The sequence below is a fragment of the Callospermophilus lateralis genome, chromosome 8 (assembly GCF_048772815.1).
Source record: "Callospermophilus lateralis isolate mCalLat2 chromosome 8, mCalLat2.hap1, whole genome shotgun sequence".
NCBI lineage: Eukaryota > Metazoa > Chordata > Mammalia > Rodentia > Sciuridae > Callospermophilus > Callospermophilus lateralis.
In genome coordinates this window covers 132,627,563-132,642,196 of record NC_135312.1, presented here as the reverse complement: position 1 = coordinate 132,642,196, position 14,634 = coordinate 132,627,563, and the positions used below count along the sequence as shown (strand labels likewise).

General features: G+C 52.2%; 1 protein-coding gene across 8 annotated transcripts in view; it reads left to right on the top strand.

The window, feature by feature from the left end:
* Positions 1-14,634, top strand: part of Jade1 (jade family PHD finger 1) — a 54,239-nt gene that overhangs the window by 26,825 nt on the left and 12,780 nt on the right. For 5 of the 8 annotated variants that reach the window (XM_076864208.1, XM_076864210.1, XM_076864209.1 and 2 more), the window contains exons 3-8: positions 1,109-1,194; positions 4,122-4,279; positions 6,510-6,697; positions 8,922-9,133; positions 11,685-11,852; positions 12,961-13,077. In XM_076864208.1, the coding sequence (XP_076720323.1) occupies positions 1,109-1,194; positions 4,122-4,279; positions 6,510-6,697; positions 8,922-9,133; positions 11,685-11,852; positions 12,961-13,077 (929 nt within the window). Of the gene's footprint in view, positions 1-1,108; positions 1,195-1,542; positions 1,581-2,233; positions 2,317-4,121; positions 4,280-6,509; positions 6,698-8,921; positions 9,134-11,684; positions 11,853-12,960; positions 13,078-14,634 lie in introns of those variants that run through there. The other 3 variants (XM_076864214.1, XM_076864215.1, XM_076864216.1) reach the window with 3 other exon arrangements.

Sequence of the window (14,634 nt, the reverse complement as noted above, 5' to 3'; positions counted from 1 at the left end):
CCTGCAGGTGGCTGTGAGTGCTGTTTTGGATCTCTGGCAACAGTCTGGCATCCAAGAGAGGAGGCCATTCAGTTGTCCATGTAAGGCATTAGCAGGAGGCAGTGGCAGGGGTGGAGGTATGGGAAAGTTGAGTGGATGACTCGGCCACTCACAGGACTGGATGTGTTCTGAGCAGGAGGTTCTAGGGTGACTTGAAGGTTTCTGACCTCAAGTAGAAATGGTAACGGTGCTCATCACAGTAGGCATGGGTGGAGAGGCAGAGCAGGTTTGGGTGAACTGGAACTCAGTTTTTGTAATGCTGAGTCAACAGACTCAGCACCCAAGGGTTGCTGTCTGACATGGAGGAGAGGCTGGGTCTGGGTCTGGAGCTTAAAGAGTGCAGGTCTGCTGGGTCCTCTGGGTGTGCCAGGGTGGGAAGACCAGTGTTCACAGGTGCACAGAAGCAGAATCCACAGTGGGTCCCTGATAAGGAGGACAGCCTCTGAGGCAGAGGGGGTGTGACAGCAGGATGGAATTGTTGGCGCTGCAGAGAAGTCTCAGGTCAGAGCAGCGTCCAGCTTTGGCAGTTAGGAGACCCGGGTGCCATGATGGGGAGAGGCCATTTGCTAGGATGGAAGTAGGAGGGAGAGAGCCCGTGGTGTCTTCCTGGAAAAGCAGAGTGGGCAATTCTGGGGTTCCTTGCAGGCTTTCTGTTCTGGGGATACTGAATTTTTATGCTCTGTGGCGCCGTCTCCCCCTGACTTTTCTTTTTCAATGTTTAGAGCATTGTCTTAGGATTCAGCGTACTGATCTTCGCATTTAGAAAGCTTCATGAAGACATTTTTCAGTTTGTATGTAAGAATGTGAGACTTAGAGCCTCTTAGGAAGCACAGGCACCATCAGCATTGTGTTCTGAAGTGCTCAGTCCTTGTATGTGCTGTCCCCACACAGCACCCATGCACTCTCTAGGCTAGGGTTGGCCTTCGGTGTGCTTGGAGACGACTGAGGAGCTCTGGCTGAGATCCAGGGGAGGGCATTGGGTGTTGCCCCTAGGTGAGCTTTGGTGAGCTTGGGTCAGGAAGCTCCCGAGAACCCAGTGACCCCTATTGGGATATTTGTTTTTTTCCAGGCCTGTCAACTACATGGTCTCAGAACTCTCGATCCCAGCACAGGAGAAGTTCCTGCTCCAGACATGAAGACCGGAAGCCTTCAGAGGTACTTCTGCACGCCTGCCTGGCTCCGCATGCCATCCACGCGTGTGCATGAGGACATGCTGCCCCCAGACGCCTGTTTGGCCGATGTCTGTGTGCAGTCCTGGGCACGTTAACCTCTCTGTGCCTCTGTGTACATAGCTGTAGGAGGGGGTTACTCAGGTCTGTGCTTCGTAGGGTTCTTGTGATGACTGGGTTAATACGCAGAGGCGCCTACATGCCAAGCACGTGCACTGTTCCCGGCACACAGAGTGCCCAATAACCGTTAGTTGTTATGATTAATTGTTTTCTTTCTTTCCTTTCCTGTTCCATCTTCGCTGGCTCCCAACAGCTCTCCCTCTGGCCAGGAGAGGAGCGGTTCAGCTGCTGCCAAGTCACTGCCAGCCTCAAGTTAGTTTTAGCCATGAATTTGTGGCTTATTTGGCAACAATCCAACATAATCTGGGAGTTTTGCTTGGGGATTATGCTAAGGCTTCCCCTCATTCTAATTTGTTTCTCCTCTTCTTCTGTTTCCCCTGCTGCTCCATATTTTGTTGTGTGTCTTTCTACCTGCACTTGTTTTTAGGTGCATCTTTCTCTGCTTTGTTAGAGATCCCACCTGTTCTGGGCTGTTCTCTTTGACTACCTCGGCTGGGCTCAGAGGATTTCGAATGAGCATGTTATGGAAAGAGCTTGTTGGACTCTGGTTTTGTGTCGCCTCTTGATGGAGGACTTCAAAGTAGGCCCCATTCTGTAGTGGCCCTGTGGAGAGGTGTCCTCAGAGGTGCCTGTGGGAGCTTCCAGAGGTGCTGTGTGCAGTGGAGGAGTTGGCTGGTGTGCGGGGACACCCTCCAGGAAATCGCGCATGTCCTGTAGGATTGCAGAGAGCTGCCCAGGAGGGGCCTCTGCATTAGGCCAGATGCTGCTGAGGAGGTGGCCGTTCCATCCCTTGGGTTATTCCAGGCCTTTTGCTTTCACTTCCTTCTAGGGTACTGGTGTCTTTTGTTTTTATTTCTTCTTTTTGATCCCTTGTGCTGCCTCTGATGTTTCTGACGACCTCAAGAAGTACCTTTCTGATGTTTACACCGTGCTGCTGTTTCAGTGCAGGTGTGCAAGAGCCCCACAGAAGCTGGTTGGTTCCTGGCATGTAAGTGGATCCCCTTCCACACCCCTGCGGTGCCTGCACCAGGTAGTGAGGGGGAGACCCTGAGCACCAGGGACCTCATGCCGGTCTGCTCCCTGACCTGTGACTTTCTCTGAGTTCAGACCACTTTTCTTGTTTTGTGGTGCTGAGGATTGAACCTAGGGCCTTGTGCACGAGAGGCAAGCACTCTACCAACTGAGCTACATCTCCAGCCCCAGACCACTTTTCTAAGTAAAGCAGTCACGTTGAACTGTCAGGGACTTTGGAAGCTTAGATCATTTTAGGGTGTCTTTCAGCTCTTGATCAGAGCCTCCTCGGCTCTCAGTGGAGGATGGTGGCTGCTGTTTCTCATCTTGTTGCTGCCGTTGGGTTCCCCTTCTTTGGCAGACTTCCTTGCTTTGTAAGGGACTGCTTTGAGGGAGGACAAGACAATGCGCTGGGCATCTGGTTCAGGACTCTGGGCTTGACAGGAACCCAGGATGCATGTAGGTCTTCATGGAAGGCGTGTGACTAGGTTTCTTGCTTACTGATGGGACCATAGAGATGAGGAGTAGCATCCAGGGAAAACAAGCATAAAGATGGCAGTGTGGAGAAGTGGCCTTTTAGTTGAGACACTGCCTCATTGTGTCATTGCCTTATTGTGGTGAAGTTTATTAAAGTGATCACCAGCCTGAAAAGCTACCAGGAAAAACAAATATGGACCTATTAGCAGGCATATGATGTGAACTGTGCTTAGCAGCACAAGAAAGAACTTCTTGTCTTGAGGAGAGCTCAGCATTGTGACTTGTGTAAACAGAGGGCAGCTCACAGATGCATGCCCCATCTCTGCCAAAAGCAACTTTAGAGCCATGTGGACGCCAGAGTTGGGCTTCTATATGCGGCCTGTAGTCTGCAGTGAGCCGAGGCCTGAGAAGGAGCCAGCGTGCACCCTTGGCTGGGAGGTGTGCTCTGCCCTCACGTGGTCAGGCTTGCTTGACACTGCAGGCCCGTGAGCGCAGGGGCAGGTGCTGGGGGGCCCTTTGCAGTTCCCTCCTTTTGGTCTGTGATGAGGAATTGGGGTACTGTCTTAGAAGAGGGTAATTTGGAGTCTTGAGGTTCTTTTTTTTTTGCAAGGTAGAGAGAGGGCTCTCTTCCCCTTTCTCCCCTCATAAATGGTGCTTTCTGGGCAGAAGTCACGCCAGGTGAAATGGTGTGTGGGAAACACGTGCTGTTACTCCACGCCTGTCCTGTCCTGCACCCCAGAGGCCTGCTGCTGTTTTTCTTCCAGTGTTTTTCCAGGCATGTGTTTCTGCCTGGTCCTAGTCAACCTGGACCTTGCCCTCCCAGACTCCGGCCCAGAGCCTGGTGTCCAGGAGGTAGCGGCTGGTGGGGGTGGCGAGTGTGGAGGATACGGCCTTGGCAGTTCTAGAAGGTTTTGACTCGAGGTTGTTATGGTTAATGAGTTTTATTTTTAAACATGTAAAAGAGAGCATCCTGAGTGGTGGGTGTCATTGGCTTCCTTGGTGAACAGAGAGTTCTTAGAAGTTTCCCAGAGGACAGCAAGGTTTCTTTGTTGATGTTGGTGTAGTCACTGCTGCATCTGCTTGTGTTGACAGAAGGGGCAAGAGGGCAGTTCTGCCAGCTGCTGCCACTCCAGACCTGTGAGGCAAAGGGCGTGTCAGATGCAGGGTTTCTGCAGGATGTCAGCCTTGTTTTGTGTTGATACAGCGACCTTGTTACCCTGCAGCTCCATGGTTACCCTGCAGCTGCCATCACTTTGGGAAAGAATGCAAATGTCAAATGTCAGTGTCCCTTTCTGTCCCTTGCAGGTGTTTAGGACAGACCTGATCACCGCCATGAAGTTGCATGACTCCTACCAGCTGAACCCGGACGAGTACTATGTGTTGGCAGATCCCTGGAGACAGGAATGGGAGAAAGGGGTCCAGGTGCCTGTGAGCCCGGGGACCATCCCGCAGCCTGTGGCCAGGTAGAGGTGCCCCGAGGACAGGACTGTGCCTCTGCCCATCCTTGCGTCTCCTTCTTTCCAGCCAGGAGCCCGACAGGAGAGGGTTCTAAATTAGCATCCAGATAATGTGAAGTCTCAGTGAAAGTGGAAGTGTAGCAGAGCCCAGCAGGCGGCGCACACCAGAGTCCAGACACTCAGGAGGCTGAGGCAGGAAGAGTAGTTTGAGGCCAGCCTGGGCCTCAAAGGGCCTTGTTTGTCTCTGAGTCAGAATAAGAAGGGCTGGGATGTATTTCCTTGGTGCGTACTCACCTAGCATGCTTGAGCCAGGACTGCAGATGAATGGGTGAGCGAGGATGACAGACAGTTCAGGCACAGAGAGTCGGGATCAGCCACCCTGGGGAGGTGCCCAGGGCACTCTGGGAAGTGACTGGCACCTCCCTGCTGCTCTCTGCCGTGCTCTGCATGGGCTCTGGGGAAGACTCTCTAGGGGAGGAACCATAAGGGCCGTAGCTTGCAGTGGTTGGTCATTCCCCTGGAGAACAGGCGAGGAGACCTGCCATGCAGGGTTTATTTTATTTTATTAAAAAATATTTTGTTTTGTAGTTGTAGATGGACAGAATGCCTTTATTTTATTTGTTTTATTTTTTATGTCATGCCAAGGATTGAACCTAGTGCCTCATGCATGCTAGGCAGGCGGTCTGCTGCTGAGCTACAGCCCCAGCCCTTATTTTTTAATACCGTGGATTGAACCCAGGGCACTTAACCACTGAGCCACATCCCCAGCAGTTTTTATTTTGAGACAGAGTCTTTCATCTCATTAAGTTCCTTAGAGCCTCACTAAGTTGTTGAGGCTAGCTTTGAACTTGCGATCCTCCTGCCTCATCCTCCTGAGTTGCTGGGATTGCAGGGGAGGGCCACTGCACCCCACAGAGCAGGGTTTTAGAGGAAGAAGGTTTTTGAGTCTGATCTCTGTATCCACTTGACAAGTCCCCACCTCTCATAGGGTGAGTCCTTGCTGACTCCAGGGTCAGGCTGCCTGGTTGCTTATTTCCTCCTCGTGATGTGGAGAGACTGAGTACCTGCTCAGCTGCAGGCACTGCGTGGAGGCCGCCTTCTCTGTTGCTGAGCATGGCCTGTCCTCACCTCTTGGCCCACCTTGTTGTGTTTCTTTAGGTGCGTGATTGGGTCTGGTTGTTGCCATTAGGGATCTCAGACAGGTGGATGGGCAGGCTCAGGTCGCCTCCAGGAGCCACCAGAGCTTGTAGGCTGAGTTCAGCCTGTGGAACAGTGCCCACTGGGCCCTGCAGGGCACAGGCAGTAGACTGCCTCCTTCCCCGAGGTGCAGCCCAGCCCAGGTGCACTTGTGGAATTGCTCAGGACAGAAGCAGAGAGCACGCCCCCTCGTGGGGCTTTCATTCGGGACCTGCTGTCTCTTGAGTAGGAGGGAGAAGTCCCTTCTCTTTGCTCATTTCAGTACCCTGTAGAAAGAAGCACCATGTTAATTTAAGGAGGATGAAAATGCTTCTGTAACTTGTTGGGCACCTGTTGACACTGGTGCAGACTGTGGAAGCACGGTTGTGGAGGACGCTGGGGGCCGTGGCTCCTGGCTGGAGCGGGCTTGCCCTTATGTGAGTAGGTTGAGGTGGGCAGTTGGTCTCCAGGGGCTGACAGGTTGGGGGAGAGAGTGGGAGAAGACACCTGGGCTCCTGTTCTGGGGCCATAGGCTCACATTGGGAGAGTCCCCTGCTCGGCTGGGAAGTTGGGTGCCTTAGATTTCTTTAATGGATGGCTGAGGCCTCATTCTTCTCTTCCAGTCCCCTTGGTAAGATGAGACCAGGCCCCCCTCCCCCGCCTGTTTTCCAGCATGTGCTGTGTGTCCAGCTTGAGGGGCCATTTTTGCTCCTGCAGATGTTCTTGAGAAACCAGTGCTGGCAGGTGACCTCCAGCAGGGCTGGGCAGGCCTGGTTGTGGAGGTGATGTAATGACTGACCCCTGGCAGCAGGCCTGAGCCACTGGAGTTGTAGTTGGTGGCAGGCTTGCTGGTGTCCTGGAAGAGGTTTTGAAGACTTCTGCAGTGTTTCCTAGTTGGGCTCTTGTGTGGTGTTTGGGTTGTAGGCCTGTGTTCTCTGTGAACTGGGGACAACCCGGGCATCTGGGCGTCAGAGAAGCAGGCTCCATCTGGGGCCTTCTGATAAACCTGCTTGTAGGTGGAGAACGGGTAATGTGGCCGCCTTCTCTTCCTGTCCACCAGGGTTGTGTCGGAAGAGAAATCCCTCATGTTCATCAGGCCCAAGAAGTACATAGTGTCCTCGGGCTCTGAGCCTCCTGACTTGGGCTACGTGGACATCCGGGCGCTGGCCGACAGCGTGTGTCGATACGACCTGAACGACATGGATGCCGCGTGGCTGGAGCTGACCAACGAGGAGTTCAAGGAGATGGGTGAGAGAGCACGGCGCAGGGCAGGGGCCCGCTGTCAGCCCCCCTCCCACCGGGCTGCCGGGGCTTGTCTGACGCAGCGGAGGTGATCAGGGGATTGGGAGGCTGCATGTCCCTCAGAGTGGCACGGGATGGTCCCCTGGGAGTGGAGGTGGGCTCCAGGAGGCTGCAGGTGGCATGACTTCCCATCATGCTGTGTCCCGCCCGTCCCTGACTTCCCTGAGTGGGGTGTCTTTCCTCTCATGCCCCTCGGGCTCCTTCCTGGCCTCTGCTGCTGCTGGGCGAGGTGAACCTGCTGCAGCCGCTTGTGTTTTTGCCCAGTGACTCTTTGGTCCCGCTGCAGACCGAGCTGCCTGTTCCTCTTACCTGTTGGTCCGTTCCTGGCTTCTCCTTGAGGAAGCCTCACCTCAGCGGATCAATCACGGTTTCCTTATTAGCGGGCGCCGCGGTTGCTTGCCCCGGATGGGTGGAGTCTGGGGTGGTGGCAGTGTCCCCCTGCACACGGGCCTGAGTGCTGAGGTGGCCTTGAGGGCCCTGACAGCGAGAGGAGGAGGTCAAGTCCAGACTCTTGACAGTGGAAGTTCACAAGGGGGTGCAGTTGGTGTCCTGGGCACCGGGTGGGAAGTTGGCGCTGGCTCTGTATTTATCATCCAGCTCATCACTGTCACAGCCTGGAAGGACAGCCGCTTTGTGGTTTCCATGGAGCCTGGCAGGGGCCTCCTGTGGTAAGGCTTGTCCTGTCTCAGCTGGTTCACGGCCCAGTGGGTGGCGACCGGCATGCCTTACTTTGGCTTGGTGACTCAGCTATTGTGACAGACAGTGGATTTCCTTGTGGCCATTGCTTTAGTGGCCACATAGCAGGCTGGGAGTTGCTTTACAGGCTCTGCTCAGAAGCTTTCCAGTGGTCTCTTGGAGCTGAGCACTCTTACCTTTGTGAGTGGTGAACCTCTGCCTTGAGCAGCATTGTGAAGACCTAAGCACTCACCTCTGTCCGAGCCAGAGGTCTCAGCCCGATTCCTGGCTTTTGTGAATGGTTTCGTTAATAAGAATTGGGCTAATTCATCAGGTTTAAAGATATTGCTGAATATTTTGGCAGGAAAAATTATGTAGTTGTATAACATAAGTTGAATATGTGCGAAAGATGTTTGTTTTAGTTGCTATTGATCTTTTTAGATAAAAATTTAATTATAGGGCATAGCATTGTATTTTCAAAGTCGGTGGTGTTTCCAAAACCAGTAGGAGGTACTGGGATGAAAAGTTGGCTGTGGAGAAGCCATTTCATAATTAGATAGATGGCTGTTTCCATGTATGGGGCTGTTATCAGCGTCTAATACAGTTCTTCCAATTTTACAAACTTGGAGGTTTATTGATGGTTTTGAGATTTATGCTAATGCATTCAAGTTGTTGTAGGCTCCAGTAACATTCCCAGTGATTTTTTTCTTCCTTTCTTTTTTTTGCAACTTAAATGTCCTGTTTATTTTTTAACTTGTTGTTTTCCTCTCTGCACAAGTATTTTCATTATAGAAAGTGTGGAAAACAAACTTCTGCAAACAGAAGAAAATAAATCCTCTCCCCCTACCAGCTCAGACCATGATAGCCACTTCAAATTTACTTTTGATCTTTCTTGAAGGAAGAGTATGTTTTACTTGATCCACAGTGAACTGTCTTCTTTGCCCCAGATATTTTCCCATGTTGGTCATTTCTGATTAATTGTATTTCAGCTTGATGGAGTCTGCAGTGTGTGGAGGGATGAGCCAGTCGAAGAGAATTGAATGCTTGTAGTGAAATTTGTTTTTCAGAGTACTATTTTTTATTTTATTTTTAAAGCACAAGAAAGGAATTTAAAAAAAAAAAAATACCCAAACTCCTAGTATGTGGCTATGGCTTCTGAAAGTCATTTACATGCTGGTGGTTTTGTATAATAACTGTAATGAAATGAATTATGTGACACTACATGTCCTTGATCCTTGAGTCCTTCTCAGAATTGTTGATTGCTTTTCTATTTACTTTGTCTTTAGTGCTGACCACAGGGAGCAAACGATTGCCTGGAAGAGCTTTTCTGTGGAAGGGTTTGAGAGGCATTCATTAGACAATTCTGGGACGCTCAGGGATAGGCTTAAGTTCTGTTATTTATCTGTTGTAAATTGTAAGTTCAAATACAACAATACTGTTTCATTACAAAATCATCATGGATTTCTTAGAGTGAGCTTTGTGGTTTTTCTTTCAGGAATGCCTGAACTGGATGAGTTCACCATGGAAAGGGTCCTGGAGGAATTTGAGCAGCGATGCTATGACAATATGAATCATGCCATTGAGACCGAGGAAGGCCTGGGGATCGAGTACGATGAAGACGTGGTCTGTGACGTCTGCCAGTCCCCCGATGGTGAGGACGGCAACGAGATGGTGTTCTGCGACAAGTGCAACATCTGTGTGCACCAGGTAGGTGGCCGCCCGGGGTGCCCAGAGGGCATGCTGCTGGAGCCCAGTCCTCCCTCCGGGGGGACCCCTGCCCCGCCTTGCTGAGGGGCCTGCAGACTGGAGCTGTGGAGTCCAGGGCGCTCCAGGGTTTGGAGCCCGTGTTGCTGCCTCCACAGCGGCAGCAGGACCCAGCTGGGAGCGCTGGAGGACCAGCACTGCAGGCAGCAAGCTTGTGTTCCGAGCTCCACAGTCTGGGTGCCTTAAAACAGTTGAAGCCCATCATCTTGTGTTCTACAGGCTGCCAGTCTGTCCGCAGGGCCTGTTCCCTCGAGGTACACAGGCAGCTCTCTGGCCTCCTCCAGGCCTGGTGGCTTTCAGTCCTGTGTGTCCTGGCTTGCAGCTGCTTCTTTGGGGTGTTCCCCTGTTGTCTGTCCTCACATGGCTGTTTTCGTGAGGAGCTGGGTTGTGTTGGTGTCAGTGACCCAAGTCCTCCAGTTGCTCCAGTTTGACTAATTATGCCTGCAGTGACTGTTTAATAAGGTCATGCTTTGAGATGGTGGGGTTCGGACTTAAGTATTATCTTTCGGTGCGACCTGGAACTTTGTTAGCATGTGTTGATCTGTAAATGGAGCTGTTGAAGCACAGGAGGGTTACTGAAGATTTTTTTCAAGAAAAGTAGGATTTGGTGGCAGTAAGATTTGATAGCTGCTTGCTACTGTCCACAGAGAGATCTTAGGACGTTAGTGGGGCTGGGTCTGAGTGATTCTAAGAAAAGTTTCGACTGTCTCCATGCTCCTAGATTATTCATTCTTCAGGCATTGATTCATTCGTGCGGGCGGTACTGGGGATTATCCCAGGGTTACCATTTCCCAGCCCTTTTTACTTTTATTTTGACGGTCTCAAACTTGTGATCCTTCTGCCTTAGCCTCCAGAGTAGTTGCTACTACACTTGCTCCATGAAAGTTCTTTCTTTCTTTTTTTTTTTTTTTTTTTTTGGCACTAGGGATTGAACCCAGGGGTGCTCAGCCACTGATCTACATTCCCAAACCTTTATATAACATGTAGACACAGGGCCTTGCTGAGTTGCTGTGAGGCTGGCTTTGAACTCATGATCCTCCTGCATCAGCTCTTGAGCCGTTGGGATTACAGGCGTGTGCCCCTGGGCCCAGCTCTGTGAAGTTCTTGATTGCCATTTTCTTAGTAGTCTGCCTGCTTCCTGTCTTCACTTCTTGTCTGAAGACTTCCCCACCTATGGCCTTGTCCAGGCTCTGCTGGAGAACTGGTTGAACTCTGTTTCAGAAATGAGCTGGCCATCCTGGGGAGGGACCTTCTGGGGCCTCCTCACAGGAGTGGTGACAGAGCTGGCCATGGCACTTAGCGGCTGGAGACACCACTTCCCCACCTCTATTCTTTCTGCCATGCTGTGTTGTCCCTTTTCCTCATTTTTTTCCTCTGGGAGGCCCCCTGGCTTGTCTTGAAGGCATACTTTATTTGATGAGCTGAGATTGGCTCTAGAAGGCCTGATGTAGGTGCTTACTGTTTGTAAGAGTGTCACCCAGCAGCACCAGGAAGGGTTTGTTTTACCCGCCAGGGTGCTGGCGTGGCCTGTCCGTGCCTTGCGCTTGGCTGAGCTGCAGGGTGCCCCCCTCACCCACCTTGTACCTGAGGTTTCCTTGTGCATCCTGGGTATGTAGCGTGCCCAGGGCTGTTCTCTGCCTGGAGAGCTGGAGCTGTGACTGCGGCTCAACTCCCGGCTCTAGTTCATCGAGGATGTGGTTCTGATGGCCTGGTCTTCAGAGGCCTCTGACTGAGCTTCTGTTCCGCCCTGGCTTCCTTCCTCCCCTCGCTCAGCTCACATTTGCCTTTTCTTTCTTCCAACTACCTTCATCATTTCAATTGTGATAGCCTTGATTTCTGCAGTTGATGCCTCCAGTGTAATTTGGCCATCTTGTGCAAGATAGGCTTTATATTTCTAAACGTCAGCTAGAGAGACTGAATTCTCCCTTTGTCTGCGATGTCTGTTCTTTGGATCTTGGCTCCTGTGGGAGAGTGTTGGGGTCTGGCTGGTGGAGGTCGCCCAGTTTTGGGAGTGAGGTGTCCTGGTTTATTTCAGTCCCCCGCCACCGCCTTCAGTCTCCTTTAATAGCACTGCCACCTCCCCTCCCTTCACCCCTCTTGGTTGATGAAGCAGGGTGGGTAGCTTCTCCCATCTGACTCCTTGGGACTTTGAGCACTCACTGAAACCCGTCTAGAAACTTGGTATAGGTGGGTTTTGTAACAACACTGCAGAGCAGATTATTTAAAAACTTTTCTGTCTGGAGCTTGCAGGACCGCCCTGTGCTAAACATATACGTGTTTTGTGTGTCCTTAGGGCGCAGACCCATGCAGGCCTTCCTTGTAGTGGCCAGTGGTGTTTCCTGAAGGAGAGGGTCACTGCTCAGTGGACGTGGGACTGTTTGTGTTGCCTGTGGTTCCGTGGAAATCTTTCTAAGTGTCTTTAAATTAATTGATAAAAATGGGAACAGTAAATGATTTTCTCTCCTCTCCTTGGGGATGTCCTGTGGTATTACAGGCCTGCTATGGAATCCTCAAGGTGCCAGAGGGCAGTTGGCTGTGCCGGACCTGTGCCCTGGGAGTCCAGCCAAAATGTTTGCTGTGTCCCAAGAAGGGCGGTGCTATGAAGCCCACCCGCAGTGGAACCAAGTGGGTCCATGTTAGCTGTGCCCTGTGGATCCCCGAGGTAAGCGTGGTTCTTACTAGCACCTCATCTCAGAAGGCCTTGGCTGGTACTTGGGACTGGGCATGAGGAGCCATTTGTATGTGGGCAGCTTGTAGCTGATGGGTGAAAAGATACCTTTACTTGCTGGGACCTGCAGCATGCCACCCTGTTGTCAGGAGTGTGAATTTGTAGCAGTGCTGCCTGGAGGTGCAGTGAGTGAACTCCAGAGGGCAGTGTCCTGTCCGGCAGTCACATGTGCCTAATCATGGCTGACACCCACCTGCAGGGTCAGGCCTGCAGCCTCCATGGCTGTGGCCTGGGCCTGGCAGTGCCGTCCTGTGGATCCTTGTGCTTGGCAAGCCTCACACTCGACACCACCATGGTTAAACATCATGCTCTAGGTTATACTTCTGTGATTTTTATTTAAATTCTTATTCAGCCTCAACCTTTATAAATTGAGGTCTGGTCTAATTTACTTCAAGTCCCAGACCTTAACTGATTTAATTTGCACAGCTCACTATGGAGAATATCATTTGTGATTCAGATTCCACCATTTTTTGGTGTATGATCTGGTTCATTTTCCCTCTTGAGGAAAACGACATAGGGATGGTGTTGGTTTCTGATCCGAGTCTTGGTGGTGCCGGGTCTCCTGGTTCTGCATTAACAGGATACATACAGTTCAGCGACCTCAATGAACGTGGAGTAGACTCCTGTTGACTTTGGTGGATTTCCACTTTGAATCTAGTCTGTGTTACCACAGAAGAAAATGGTTTTCTTTAGTGAGAGAGATTAAAATAGCCTATGTATTTACTTCCTCCATTCTCGGTCATCTATTTAAATATATTTAAGATGGCTTTTTAGTCTTGACACATTCCTCGAATCAGAGGCATAGTAGATTGCATGGCCCTGACACACGAGAGTCTTGGTCATCGCACCCTTAAATGATAAATGAAAATGTTTTGTAATTGAACTTGTCTCCATCAGATGGGGACAGGGCTGGGGCTCTCCTATCTGCCCCTGGGGTCCCTGAGGGCTCACCTGTTGCAGGAAAGTCAAGAACCTGTGAGTCTTGAGTGGCCACACTTGGCCCTGATGGCCTGTCTCTGTTCTCGCTGTCTCTGATTTCCAGGTGAGTATTGGCAGCCCCGAGAAGATGGAGCCCATCACAAAGGTGTCTCATATCCCCAGCAGCCGGTGGGCGCTCGTGTGCAGCCTCTGCAACGAGAAGTTCGGGGCCTCCATACAGGTACGTCGCTTAGGAAGAAGCTGGTTTCCTTCCCCCGCTGTGGGTAGCAGGGTGAGGGAGACTGCACCCTCCGAGGCTCCTGCGAGAGGAGCTGCAGGACCCAGGGTGAGGGGTGGCCGCCCTTCCCAGGGACGGATGGCTCCTGTCCGCAGGAACACCGTCAACTGGCTGATGATCGTCACACAGTTACCTGGAAGTTTGCCTGAGCGGGGAGGCAGTTCCAGATTGTCTTGGTCCTTCCCGTGCTGCCCCAAGCCTGGTGTCACAGCCCCTCTGTGCAGAGAGACACCTTCCACAGAGAACCCAGTTTTCCAACATGCCTCACTTGGGGCACGGGAGTCTCCCTGCCTGCAGGCTCAGCATGCCATGGCGCACCTCTGCGGCCACCTCCCCAGGCTGCGGGGTTGGGTGCTGCCGCCACACTGGCAGAAACGCACTGCTTGGCGCCTGCTGGGTGGAGGGGCGTCCGAGGTGCCCTGCGGGTGCTCTTGGCCCAGGTTGTTATCTAATCTGAACAGTCTGGTTCGTCGATTCTTCACGGCAGTGTGGCTGTGAGTGCGTGAGGGACCGAGAGCAGCACTCCTGTGTGTCCGGAACAGGTCAGCGGAGTCCCAGAGCTAGTGGATGAGAGAGTGGGGCGGCGTGTGTGCTGCTGGCTTGCCAGGGTGCCTGGACTGCTCCGCAGGGGCCTCTGGTCCTCAAGCTGGCCATCGGACTGTCCTCACTCAGGCCTGAGAGCGGTGTGGGGTTCCTGGAGCAGAGACACTTTGAGGGCAGCGGAGAATAGCAGCTCAGTGTAGATAGTGCCAGGCACGGGGTCCTGGGGCTCAAAGATACATGGCTTTGTTGCCGAAGCCAGTTTTAAGTTTTGGCTGATACCAAAATGACTGACTGGGAATAGAATCTTAAAAACTAAAGGGCAGAAATGCCTCTGGTTTGAGAACTGAGTTGGGCAAGGAGAACAGAGAAGTTAACAGGCTTCCAGTGGGTGTGTGGGTGTGTGCGGGCGTGCATGTTTACTTGTGGGAGGCCCTGGGGGCCTGCTTGGGGGGAAACCATTGCTTCTGGGGTAGCTGGTGTTCTGAGCGCAGAGTGGACGCGCTGTCCTGCCCACCCTGTCCTGGTCCTCAGTTGAATTTAAGAGGCCTGCAAATGGGTGCTGGGCATCCCTATGAGGAGAGAGGATGTGGTGTCTCTTCTGCACTGTTGGCCTCTTTTTCCCAGAACATTAATTTGAAGAAGAGGCTGGAGGAGGCTGATGATTTTTCATATCTTCCCAGAATGGGTGGACTTTATTAAGAGTTCCTCTCTGTGGTGTCTGCAGCTGTGGAGGCTCTGGTGCTGAGTCAGCCTGCGTGGGAAGGCCCCGAGCATGGCCTCTGGCCCTCCCAGCCCTGGGTGTGCACAGCGGTGCTTCTCTTTAGGGGCAGACGGCTGGGTTAAATGTGGCTTGAGCATCTGTCACCACTTTAGCCTCCCACTGGCGCATGCTGTGGGAGGAGCACCCTGACTCTGATGACAGTGGCCAGGTGTGTGTGTGTGTGTGTTGTCGCCAGA